At 44.5% G+C, this 12,819-nt stretch overlaps 1 protein-coding gene across 1 annotated transcript; it reads left to right on the plus strand.

The window, feature by feature from the left end:
• Window positions 1-203: 203 nt before the first annotated feature.
• Window positions 204-10,785, plus strand: LOC110476047 (solute carrier family 22 member 2). Its single transcript, XM_021540644.3, has 11 exons — window positions 204-888; window positions 3,033-3,136; window positions 4,112-4,266; window positions 6,368-6,536; window positions 7,487-7,601; window positions 7,706-7,812; window positions 7,929-8,143; window positions 8,416-8,524; window positions 8,902-9,014; window positions 10,059-10,158; window positions 10,636-10,785. Exons 1-11 carry the CDS (start codon window positions 478-480, stop codon window positions 10,700-10,702), a joined length of 1,665 nt encoding a protein of 554 aa, XP_021396319.2. The 5' UTR covers window positions 204-477; the 3' UTR covers window positions 10,703-10,785.
• Window positions 10,786-12,819: the final 2,034 nt, after the last annotated feature.

The following is a 12,819-nucleotide window of genomic DNA, read 5'->3' on the forward strand; positions in this document are numbered from 1 at the left end:
CTTTTTTCAGCATGTACCCACCTGTTTTTTACAGATCCTGGTTAAGAAGTTTTGCTTACATGTGGTGCCCAGCCATTCTTCACTAAACCCATGTGTTGCTTGTATGCTGGTAGAAACATTTTATATGTTTGCTGCTTAAAAATATCTATTGTGAGGAGCTGACTTGCCTAACTAAAAAAATAACCCCCAAACCCCCAACAAAAACTGAAAGGCTGTATCCCGTAGGGGGCTTTTCCATAGGACAGGAATGTATAAATGCACTGATTAGAGGTTAAAGGCAAATTCTCCCTGGGTGAATTAAGGTCTGATTTCAAATGAAACCTAAAAAATAGAGCTTGCAACATGTAGTTTAATAATTTATAGAGTTAGTCTTGACTTTTGGTTAAATATCTTTGTTACTAACTTTGCTGCCAACTAAATATATCAGTGCTGCAGAGAGGACCTAGTTGAGTTTTTTGAGGTGGTTTTAGTGCCAAAATGCCAACCTTAGATGACATTTTAGAGCATGTTGGAGAATTTGACAGGTTCCAGAAGCAAACTTTTTTTGTCCTATGTTTGTTATCTGCTTCCTTCACCCCAGTGTACGTGGGGGTCTTCTTCTTTGGGTTCACCCCTGAGCATCGCTGCTCCAGCCCCGGCGTGGCTGAGTTGAGCCAGCGCTGTGGCTGGAGCCTGGAGGAGCAGCTGAATCACACAGTTCCTGAGTGGGATGGCCACGGGGGCAGCTTCAGCAGCCGCTGCAGGAGGTACGAGGTGGACTGGAACACAACAGGCATCAGCTGCACTGACCCCCTCGGCAGCCTGGTGGGCAGCGGGAGCACCGTCCCCCTCGGTCCCTGCCGGGATGGCTGGGTCTACGACTTCCCAGGGAGCTCTATCGTGACAGAGGTAAAAACAGCTCCCTTTGTTCTGTCCCCTCTGTTACAGACAAGGCGAGGGCGGGGGGAGAGGGCTGGTGGAGCCTTGGATGTGTTAAAATATCCCCTGCTTACCTGGAGAAGGGATTGTCTCTTACTGTGAACTTGCGCTTGGGGGTTTACAAGTTATCTTCCCTCTGTCCTTGCTGTGAAGTGTTTCCTTGGCTGCTCAGGAGGTTTATATCTCCAGCTGGGGAGCAAAGCATATTTCAGCAAATAAATCCCCAGGTAGATAAAGTCCAGTTCTGAATGAAATTCCTGTCACATGAGAGGTCCAATTGGTGAAGGTGTGTAAGTGTGTAAACAGTGTAGCTAGCAATGCTGCAAACAAAATGAACCAATGCAATGGTCTTGATTTCTTCCCCACACCCCCTTCTTTTTTTATCTTTTTTTTTTTTTTAATGAATAAAGTCTTTTAAAGTTGGTTTTAAATAAAAATTAATTACAGTCAGTGTGGGGAAAGGTATTGCCTCCCACAATTAAAGAGCTCAACTCTGGAATAAACTGTAGAATCTGTTCTCAGAATGAGTGTGAATAAACTGAAAATGGTACTTAAGCTGCTTGCTGTACTTTAGCAGTTTAGGTGCTTTAAGTTTAAGAATAAACCAATAACTGGGATGACAAGCTTGATCTCATAATAGAAATTTCCACCAAATGTTTAGAGGGGTCAGGACTCTTTCCCCCATATGTCTAACACAGGAGCAGTTAAAATCTGTGCTCTAGCAACTTCAGCATTCATAGTTTGCTAAGAGATTGGTTGGTCCTAGATATAAGGGGGTGCACTCTAAGTTTACTTCTTTCAGCAAGTTATGGGCTGTGAGATATGCAAGTGAGGAAGTGAGGCACCTCAAATGCAGGGTGAGCCAGGCCATCTATGCAGCAGCAGCTCAGCAGGCACATCTCACTGGAAAAGGCTCTAGCAGATCCCATGGTCCAGATGCCACCATCATCTCCTGAGGCTGTGGGAAGCTGAGCACTTGCAGTCTCTGTGGGCTCATGCAGTCATGCTCTTGCATCAGCTGTGTCCCCTTTCCTGCTGAAGGGGGTGCAAGGCCAGCCCCATGGGCTGCTTCCTTCATAGAATAACCAGATATGTCACATAACTCTGCATTTTGTCAATGACTTCCTGGTTGTGATTGTTTCTGTGAAACTTCTCAGGCTCTGATATGTTGTCCCTTGCTCTGATTGCTTAGAAAAGGAAAGGATAGTGCAGTGTAAATCATATTATTTCAAAGGAAAATTTGTATATGGAAGAACGTCCTCATGGGGAGTCCCACAGAGCATCAGAAGAAATATTTGGTTTTGTTTTAATTATGGATGCATAGATTCAATTAAACCCAGCTACCAGGAGAAAGGGAAGGGATTCTCAGTCATATTAAGAGAAAAGGCAATAACCTTTTCTTCAGTAGCTTTTATGTATTTCTACAAGTAAAACAGGACAAGACTAGATGGCAAGTATATATGGGTATCCATGTGGTATAAAGTTTGGTCCTGGATAAAAAATATCTGCTCTCCAGACGCATACAACAGCGTAGTTGAGCTAAAGACCAGAGCAGAGAGAAAATGCTGTGGCCTCAGGGCAGATGCAGATACTTCCACCCTCCTTCTGAAAGGCAGTGCTCCATGGGACCTGAGACAAGGCAGGCTCCTGAACGCATCTGAGATACTTCCAGTAAAGGCATCACACTTAGTCCTGAATGGTCTGTGGGGACTACTCTGCCATGCCAGGGTATAAGGTAACAAGAACTGCCCAGAAATGTTCACTATCAGCCACACAAAAAAGCTGTTTGAAAAACTCAGGGTGATCATCAGATCCATGCTGATTTGATCAATGAGGGCCAACGCAGGTTTGGAAGTGCTAGTTTTGACAGATAATAACTCACTTATGCACTTTCCAGAAAAGAGAGATGAGACATGAATGGGAGACACCAGCTCAAGGGCTTTTTCCAGTCTTTAATGTTGGACAATTAGTTAAGTTAGCAGGATTTCTGTGTGCTGGCAAAACAGGCATTGACCCAGAAAGAAGTTTAAATCTTTAACTGAAGTGAAGGAGAGTTGTGGGTGTGAGCCAGCTCCTCATTTCACTCTTTTGTCTCTGACTGGTTGCTCCTTTAGTTTGACCTGGTGTGTGAGGACTCCTGGAAGTTGGATCTCTTTCAGTCTTCTGTGAACGCTGGGTTTTTTATTGGCTCCTTAAACATTGGCTACATTGCAGACAGGTACGTGTGGGCTGACAGCAAAACCCTCTGACCTCCCTTATCAATGTTCAGCAGCCAAACTCAGATAAAGGTTGTGCAACTGATATAATCTCTGCGCTTCTGAAAATAAGGTCATTCCCCTGGACCTTCAGTCACTGCATGAGCCAGTATCCTGCCTTTTAGGTTGTGCTTGGTGGTTAGGACAGATCTGCTCAGGAAGCCTGCAGAGCCCATGAAGACTATTTTAGCATTGTACACACCAAACTTCCTCCTGTGCCACACCAGAGCCCTCAGGTGTTAACCAAAGCCAGGAAATGCATGGTTTGGATCTCTCAATCTGTCACACTGTGTGGCTGCAGTTTGGAAACATTTTGCTTCTTTTGGAGAAGCTTAGAAATAGATTGCCAGATGTGTACAGCAGCAGTCACTGAGAAAAAAAGCAGATAATCCCTCTAGCTCCCTGTTCAGAGCCAACTGAATCAGACTCCCTGGCTCAGGCATCTGGGCTTGAAGAGAAACAAATGTCAGTATTTTCCCCCTTGCCTCCTCTTCTGCCTAGGACTGGTAGTACAGCAGGCTCTGAGTTCCTCCAGCTGAGAAATGCAGCACACTCACAAGTAGATCCATACATTACATGTGTTTTAAGGGTTGAGGTTGTGGTGAATAAATCCCTTATAAATCCGGTGCATGTGGAACTATCAGAGTCATAATATTAACCCATGCTTATTTTTCAGTCCAAGTGTAATATATGTAAACATGGTACTGTTCTTTGTTTCCCTGAAAGTTTTTGTGGAATTGCTGAGCAACTGGCACAGTAGCTTTTCATGGCATAGAAAAGAAGATCAGTGAGTAATAGGCAAAGAAAAAAAGCATGTCTCTATATTGCATAACAAAATTGATTTTTTTTTTTCCTTCTGAAAATACACAAAGCTCTTACTAGTTTAAAATTCTTCCATGACTAGTGGTTTACTTCATGCTTATCATTTTCCAATCCAGGTTTGGCCGTAAATTTTGCCTTTTAACAACAATTTTTGCAAATATTGTGTGTGGAATCCTTCTGGTCTTCGTGCCCAACTACGTGTGGATAGTCATCATCCGCTTCTTGCAAGGGCTGGTCAGCAAGGGCTGCTGGACTGCAGCCTACATCCTGGGTGAGTTCAGGACCTTCTCCCAGGGGCAAGACTAGCAGCAGAAGATGAAGGAACAAAACTCAACTCCAAAAACTTAAAAAATAAGCCATCTAAAAAATGCCTGCCATGGTGTTTTATTAAGGTGTTTTCTCCCCCTTTGACTTTCCCAGTATGTTTTCAAGCAATGTCATTAGGAAGAAACAACAATAGCCTTCAAAGCTCAAGCAAGTGGTGGTGGGTTAGGGCTCTTACCTCGAGATAGGCTTTCCCCTGTGGTGCAGCTCACCTTTGCAGATCTGTCTGGGCCCCATGGCTCTTCTTCCTTCCATCAGGCTGTGGCTAGGGAAGGTGACCAGGCAGACACAGCCTCTCTGGCCTGGGTGCAGACAGGATGGTGACAGAGGAGGCCATTAAAGGAGCAGGCAGGGGGTGGGGAAAACTTGAGACATTTTTATGACTCAAAGTGCATTAAAGGGTAAACAGAGGCTTTGGAACATAAAAATAACTGAAGAACAACATTTACTTGTTGATAAAAAGATGAAGTGTTTGTGTATCTGTGTGTATCCACTGGGCTGAGCAGAGGCCAAGCCATGGAGGAGCCACCCTGTGGAGGTACCTCTTCCAGTGCCCTGCACCAGCTGTGTCTGCTGGTGAGGCACAGCTGGGTGGCCAGGCTGGGTCTGGGACCATCTCAGGACCTCTTTCTGGTTCAGGGTGGAGCTGCCTGGGATTTCTCTGATTTTTCTGGAGTGGAGTTCAGTCTTTTGTCCAAAATAACCAACCGCAAGCAATCACTGAAGCAGCAGATTAACTAATTTGAAAGCTGACCTTTAGAATATTAACTGGGTTAGGGTGGCAGGTGGCTCTACCAAATACCTCTGAGAGATACACAGTTCATTGTGACAGTGTTTGGTGAAAATGTAAAAGTCAGTGCCCTAAACTTCCATGAAGTTTTCAGTGTGGGCATCTTGCTAATTCAGTTATCCAGATGTCTGATAGAAATAAAAGCATCTATCCCACTGTCCAGACTGTCTGCTAAGACATGATTATTCCTGTCTGTGCATTTCTGGATGCTTGTTTAGCCTCTTAAATCTTTTCCTGGCACAAATGAAATCTCCATCCGCTCTTCTGGGGAACTTCAAGCTGTTTTAGAGCATGAAGTCCTTTTCAGGACAATGATTTGCCTCATCTTGATATTTTATCTCTATTATATCTTGTTACTCCTGGAGTCTCTTGAAACTCTCTTATGCAAAAAGATCCTGAACTAGCCCCAAAGCTCCTTTAAATTTTTATCTTCTCCCTAAGAATGGCCAATACTGAATATCCAGGGAAGGATACAAGGACAGAAAAGCCTTGTTATCCTGCTCTGCTGGGGCACTTTTCTACCCTTCAGCTGCTTCTGGCTCAGTGCTGCTGAGCCTATGGAAATGTCTTGGTGCATCGAATCTGTGGTTCCAAAACTCAGCAGCTCATTTGGCTGCTAATTATTTGCTTACTCTTCTTTTTCTAGTGAGTTTTCTTTCTTGAAGTCACAACTGGATGCAAAATGTTGCGTGTGCTTGTGCCTGCCTGCTGGAGTAGTTACTTTTAATTCTGTATCAACAAGACTGAATGTGTGGGTCTATGCTCTGGTGTGGAGTTGCAAAGTGCAGATGAACAGTGATCCCACTCTGGCCTGGGAGCTCTGTGCCATCCTGTGATACAGGCTTTCCTTATGTAGTTGGAGTGAGATGCAGGCTGAAAGCCTGTGTTTTGGAAACAAAATATTCAGCTTTGTTGTTGGGTTGGAGATCCGACATGTGTTAGCATTAGATTTCACAAAAAAATTAATCTGTGCATGTTGATAAATGTTTGATCTACTCTGAGATTTCTGCAGCAGAGGGCATTCCTGGATGTCTTAGGCCAGTGCACAGCCAGCAGCAGCATTTTCTTCTCTGCTGGAATTCAGGTGTTAGGAAAGCGAAGCAGGGGGTTTTGTCTGGAGGCATTACACCGGGAAGTCCATGATTGCCAAGGTTTCCCCAGGGTGTTACTGTAGCATTGGTGCTCCAGCGTCTCCCCTAGCTGGTTTCTGCTGCGTGGGGCAGCCGTGGCGCTCAGCTGTCCCTGTGTGCATCTGCAGTGACAGAAGTGGTGGGCCCGCAGTATCGGAGGATGGTGGGGATCCTCTACCAGGCGGCTTTCTCCGTCGGGCTCCTGGTCTTCGACGGCATCGCTTACGCCCTCCCTCACTGGCGGTGGCTGCAGCTCACTGTCACCCTGCCCACCTGCTTCCTCCTGCTCTACTACTGGTAAGTGCCCTTCTGTCGTTCCTCTGCCCGCCACCCAAAAACCCGGCTTCTCCTGCTTCCCAAGGCTTGATACCGAGAGAGACCGGGCGCTGCTTGCTGGCTTCCACACCTCTTGGTGCAAAGGGGAGGTTCACAACAAAAAGGAGAGGGAAATAGGATGCCTCAGCAACTGAGATCTTGTTGAATCCTAGCCTGTGCACCTTGTATTTAAAAAACTGACCACTTGGAAAACACTGGAGGAAAATTGGATTAGTATAATTTACTATTTTCTTTAAGCAATTAATAAATGAAAATAAGTGCCTTGGCATAACTTGGTTGGTCTTACACTGAAAATTATTGACTGTTTGTCTAACGGTAACATAACTGTTAGCATTTTCTTTTAAGGCAGAAAAGCTGCAGTGTTTGTGGTTCAACCAAAAAGAAAAGCACTTTAAGGGTACTCCTTAATTTTAGTTTCTCTCCTCTCTTTTTAATTAATATTTCTTGTTTGAGTGCTTTAGATTTGAGAAATTGTCTGGATGGGTCAAAAGGTTAGGAATAGTAGAAGGAAATTTGTTGCCTTCCTTCTTCCATATTTTTGAATTGGTGAGCCAGTTCTAACTTAATTAGTACTTCTTAACCTGTATTGGCAGAAGTGAGATATGGCTCCCTAAGAGGAGCTGGTTGGTGGTGAATGGGCTGGACAAGACGAGAGCACTACTCTCACTCAATGGTCCTCCCTGATTTATCTTCAGTAAACTCCTCTTTGACTAAAGCCACTACCTCACGTGTTGCTCTTCCAGTCTTAGGCATGGATACACTACTTTTCCTGACCGGGGGAATGGGAAATAGCACATGAAACTCACACAACTAAAAAAAAAAAAAAAAAAACCTCTCTCCAAAGTCTCTACTCATGGCAGAATAGGTAGGCTTTATGTTTTGTTGTATAATGGCATCCACTCTCATTGTAGGTGCCTCCCAGAGTCTCCCAGGTGGCTGATATCTCAAGGAAAAAATGACAAAGCTATGAAAATTATCAGCAATATGGCTAAAATAAATCAGAAAAAGATGCCTTCCCATTTTAAGGTGAGCTCAGGGTTTGCTTGTACATTTAAGTAAGCATCATGACAGTACCTTGCACCAGTTCCTCCCAGAGAAATTTAATTTACTATGTACTGGCTCTTCCATAGGATATTAAATTTGAAGAGGAAGATTGTGGAAAGCAGAATCCTTCACTGATGGACCTTTTCAGGACACCCCAGATAAGAAAAAACACACTCATTTTGATGTACAACTGGTAAGAATATAACACTAGAGAGCTGGTTTTGGAGCTCTGGATTTGAAATCTCCATCAGGACACGGATGTCTGTTCTCCTACTATCTAACGAATCCAGGATGCTCTTCTCTGCCCAGGTTCACAAGCTCCGTCCTGTACCAGGGGCTCATCATGCACATGGGAATGGCTTCTGAGAACATGTATCTGGATTTCCTCTATTCTGCACTTGTTGAGTTCCCAGCTGCCTTCATCATCATCATCACTATTGACCGTGTTGGGCGGCGCTACCCCTGGGCTGTGTCAAACCTGGTGGCCGGGGCTGCCTGCCTTGCCACAGCCCTCGTCCCAGAGGGTAAGTCACCTGAATGAACCCCCATGGAGGCTTCCCACGGGGTTCCTCTGGAACCTCCATGCTGCTTTGGGAGGGTCCCTTTGCCACTACTCATGCGGTCCTCACTGTTCCTGTTCCCTCACTCACACGAGTGAAGCAAAAGAAACAAACATCCCTCAAAAATATCGACTGACATGGGATCAGAGGTCCCACAGAATAACACTGTTGTATTAATTGACACCTGCTAAATCACTGGGATGCTTTTAAATGTGTTGAATGTATTTTCTCTGCAGACATACATTGGTTAAAAGTGATTACTGCTTGCATTGGGAGAATGGGAATTACAATGGCTTTTGAAATGGTTTGCTTTGTAAACACAGAACTGTATCCAACTTATATCAGGTAAATGCATCCTCTACCCACTTGGCATTTGGCCTGGAAACAAATAATTGAGGCTGATGTGTATGTTATGTTTTTTGCTAAATGAAGTTATCCTCAAATGTGTCAGAACTATGCAGGTACTATTGAGCATAAAGTAGGTGAAGCAAAATTAAAATGCTTAAAAAAGGTAGCTTAATAAATAAATGAAATGTACTTTTAGACAAGGGGAAAATCACATGACTGAAGTAAAGGGAAAATCTGGGAGAACTGGGGTGGGTGAGGGATCTGAAGTTCCACACAGTGCCTGGATCTGTCCTGTGTGAGCGCGAGAGTTGTGATCCATCCCCTTCCAACTGCAGTACTCTGACACTAACATGATCCCTTTGCTGCCAAACCAGGAATCTCGGGGTGATGGTTTGCTCCTCTTTGTGTGATATTGGTGGAGTCATCGCCCCATTCGTTGTCTACAGACTGGTGGAGATCTGGCACGATCTGCCACTGATTGTCTTCAGTAAGTGCCACCTTACCTCCTTGCTGGTCCTTTCCAGAGTGCAGTGGGGGACCCAAGTTCCAAAGGGAGAGAAAAGCCACTAATGCAGCTGCTTTAAGTTCAGCAGAAGCCCCCTGCTCTCTACAAGGCCTTAGCCTTCAGTTTATTACAAGCTGGAACTTATTTATGCACTCATATCTCCCTTGCCCCTATGATTTCTCCATGCATTTGAAAGGAAGTTTGAGTTGAATGAAGGTTTGGCAGATGGCAAAGAACTCATAAAAATTTGATGAGCTTAATATTTGATGGATTTAAAGCAGATTTACTGCTCTTCTGTGAGTTATATTGTCTCTGTCCAGCAGTCAAACCTTAGAATTTCATGTAGTTGCCTGTTTAATGGAGTACTAGTATGGCTGTTATGCTTCAGCTTTTCTGACACTTGGTTAACTGGCTCCCCTCCACTTATTTGGAAAGTGGCTGCTAAAGAAATGCAAGATAAGTTTTGCAGACTAGTGACCTGAACTTTCAGGTCAGGGCCTGAAACACTTCTATGAATCTTTAGGTCAGGACATTATTTATAGAAAAATACCTTGAATGGCAATATGCAGATTTTAACAGACGGGACATCTAGAAAGGTGCTTAATAGATTTAAAATACATGCCAAAAATGCACAAACTGAATAAAAGGAATTATCAGAGGAGGATTTGATTGTGTTGCTTAGAAGATAATACATTGTGTGTACATTTTCTAATCTTATGTGAATAGCATAAAGATGGAATGTGTTTCCTGGCATTCTCTAGCACTAAAAAGAGTTCTTTCCCCTACAAAGGAAGGATATGTCCAGTTTGAGGTGTCCTAGTTCATGCCTAACTCACAAGAGAACTTAGCTTGGTGCTGTCTCCACAGGGCAGCCACATCCTCCTCCATTTTTACACCAGCACGTGAGACTTGAGGTGCACATCTTGTATAAAGAACAAAATAAAATGCCATTGACTATTCTGTTCAGTCTGACAGTAGCAAGTGGCTGATAAATGCTTACAAGCTCTTTGTGCCTCTGTTTTGAAGCTGTGCTTGGTCTGATTGCGGGTGGATTGGTGCTGCTTCTGCCTGAAACTAAAGGAAGAGTTTTGCCTGAGACTATGGAGGATGTTGAAAACTTTCACAGGTGAGTCATACGGATGAACATGTGGCAGTTTTCACTTGAAATTGGGCAAAATCCCTGTCCAGAGGGAATCTTGGCTGCCTTGTTTGTTTCCAGGAAATTGTTGGGTAATTTTCAGACTCTCACTGGACAGATTCTGGGCTCCTTTTACACCATGTCTACCTAGGCACCTTGAGAACAATTAGCCTAGGCCTTTACTGGCCTTGAATAGATGCACTAGGCTCTCAAAAGTGCTGGAACACCATTGTAAATGGTATTTGTGTTTAAAAAAATGCCTTAAGAATTGAAGAGGAAAAGGGCAGTCTTGGTAGCACCAGTATCTGCTGAGGAGCCAGAGCAAACCTAAAGGAATATATGTGGTCAAAGGAATATATGTGGTCATTTTATTGGGCCAAGGCAGAGCAGGGGAAGAACTTGAAGTTAGATGCTCCCTGAACAACTTCCTTCCTGGCTAATGTTCATGTCTTATTATTCTTGCAGGCAAAGTGCTCCAAAGGCCAAAAAAATCTATCTCCGTGTCCAAGGATCAGAAGTAGCACATGGCTGAAGAAGGTGTAACTCTTGCTGGGTAGTCTGCTTTAGGGCAGTAGCACAGAAATACCACTTAGAATAAATACCCTCTCAAAAGCCTCTCTTATTTCAATTTCTATGCACATCGTTTATTTACAGGGTTTAGGGTTTTCTGATGGGATTGTCCCTATTGCTGCATAGCTGCTTCCCCCTCTGTACACTAAGACAAACATATTTTAGGGCTGGGAAATTTTTGTACCAGCTGTGTGGACTTCAATGTGGACTTCAAGAAGTCTAAACTTGAGCATGGTAGGATCCATAACCAACAAAACTTTGTAAGTCTCCATAAAGTCTGACTTTTTTGGCTTCTCTTAAGAATAGGCAGCATAATATGATATTTATCTCCATTGTAGAATCAGGGTAACTACAAACCTGGTTCAATTGTGTGACAACTTGCACAGAGTTTTAAAAAAAAATATTTTATTTTCTCTTATTTTACTGGCTACTCATAAGGATATAAACTCACAAGGATGGGCATGTGGCAACTCCAGAGCATGAAAAAGCATGCACAGGAGAAACACTGATAATCCTTTACGAGGTAATAGCATTTTATATGTGTCCTGCAGGGCATTCCTTTGGACTGAGCTGGGATCAGAACTTGCAGGACCCTGACCAAGGGTCCTGTGTATCAAGGAGAATCAGGAACAGCACTGGCTCTTCCAGGAAATATCCAGCACCTTCAAAAATTTCCCAGTCCATCCTGCTGAGTGACTGTAACAGACTGGTGGTTGCAGGGCAACAATGGTCCTGTGGCTTCCCTTGCCTGTTTGTGTTGCTGGTCCTTTTCTGCTGGAAAACACTGGTTTTCCATAAGGATACTGTGAGCAGGGTACAAGATACCTCTGCCCATTGATAATCAGCTGCAGGGAGAGAACTCCCAGTTGAGCAAGACACTGCTGGACTCTAGCAGGCAGGGTGAAATTCCCCCAGGATTGCATCCCAGTGACCTTGCACCTACTTTCAACTGGCCTGAACCTCAGTTAATGTTCAGTGTTGCTGTGAGGGCCCCCAAGGCAGGCAAGGGTGCTGTCCAGCAAGGCAAGGCCACGGCAAGGCTGCCCTGAGAAGAGTAGGGACAGATCAGGAATGACATGACCTTGGCCTGGGCAGTTGCAAAACTAGTATTTGCTTCAGGATCAGAGAGGAATAAGCTTGTCCTGAGAGGGCAAGAGGAACAGAGGGGGTGTAATTGTGTCTGGTAGAGCTGATGTCCTGCTCTGGTTGCAGACCTGTCTCTGCTCCGCACTAAAAGAAATGTCAGAACTTCTGACTTACAGTTCTTGGATATAAAACCTGCTGAAAACTCTGCAGGTAGAAAATGGGGATGGTAGCAACAAGTGAAGCAAAGCGAAGACTGAGATGAATAAATAAATAACTACAAAAGCTGAGTGCAAATACCCTTACCTATCACACTGATATCTATTCCCATAAGCATTGCTACTGCCACAGCAGGAGCTACAGAGTCCAAGGCATGCCTTTGCTTTACATCATCTACATGTGATAGTGGCATCTGCTTCTGGTGGCAACTTAATAAACACAAGGGCAAATGTCCTTCATTTGTTTCTTTGCTGGTGACCTTTGCCCATTCAGGGATTGCTTCCTGGAGCTGGGAAGTGAGAGGGATGTAAAAGCTGGTCCAGCTGCACATGGCTGCTCCAAGTGGGGAGCAGCAGCCCTGTGTCCTGGGGGGTGGCAGGAGGGTGTCACCCTCAGGCTGTGGGTGCAGCTCACATCCTGCCTCAGGTAACACAGTCTGACAGCTTCCCTTCCCCTAAAGAGAAGCTGAAGCTGGTCTGCTCCTGAGGATGCTGGAGCATAACCAGTGCTGTCCATGGAGCCTGGGAAGGAGCACTTCGGATCCAAGCACCATCTGACTCTGGCAAGGAGCCTGGGAGCAAGTAAACAGGGCCAGATTAATCAAAGTGGGACTGACCCCTGAAGAAGACCCTGCCCCTCACCTATTACTTAAACCTGGAACTTATATCAGAGGCGCCTGAAGAGAACATAAAAACTCCATGTTTTGGGACACCCACCAGCCTTCACCAACTGGGTTTCGGCCAACCAACTCTACTTTTACAAATTTTCTGGTGTTCT

The sequence above is a fragment of the Lonchura striata genome, chromosome 3, assembly GCF_046129695.1.
Source record: "Lonchura striata isolate bLonStr1 chromosome 3, bLonStr1.mat, whole genome shotgun sequence".
NCBI classification, from domain to species: Eukaryota; Metazoa; Chordata; class Aves; order Passeriformes; family Estrildidae; genus Lonchura; species Lonchura striata.

Excerpts from the sequence above, each read along its gene's own strand:
- LOC110476047 (XM_021540644.3), top strand. The coding sequence starts at position 478 with ATGCCAACCTTAGATGACATTTTAGAGCATGTTGGAGAATTTGACAGG. Across the intron at positions 7,813-7,928 it reads CTCATTTTGATGTACAACTG|GTTCACAAGCTCCGTCCTGT; the intron begins GTAAGAATATAA and ends TTCTCTGCCCAG. Across the intron at positions 8,144-8,415 it reads CACAGCCCTCGTCCCAGAGG|ACATACATTGGTTAAAAGTG; the intron begins GTAAGTCACCTG and ends TTTTCTCTGCAG.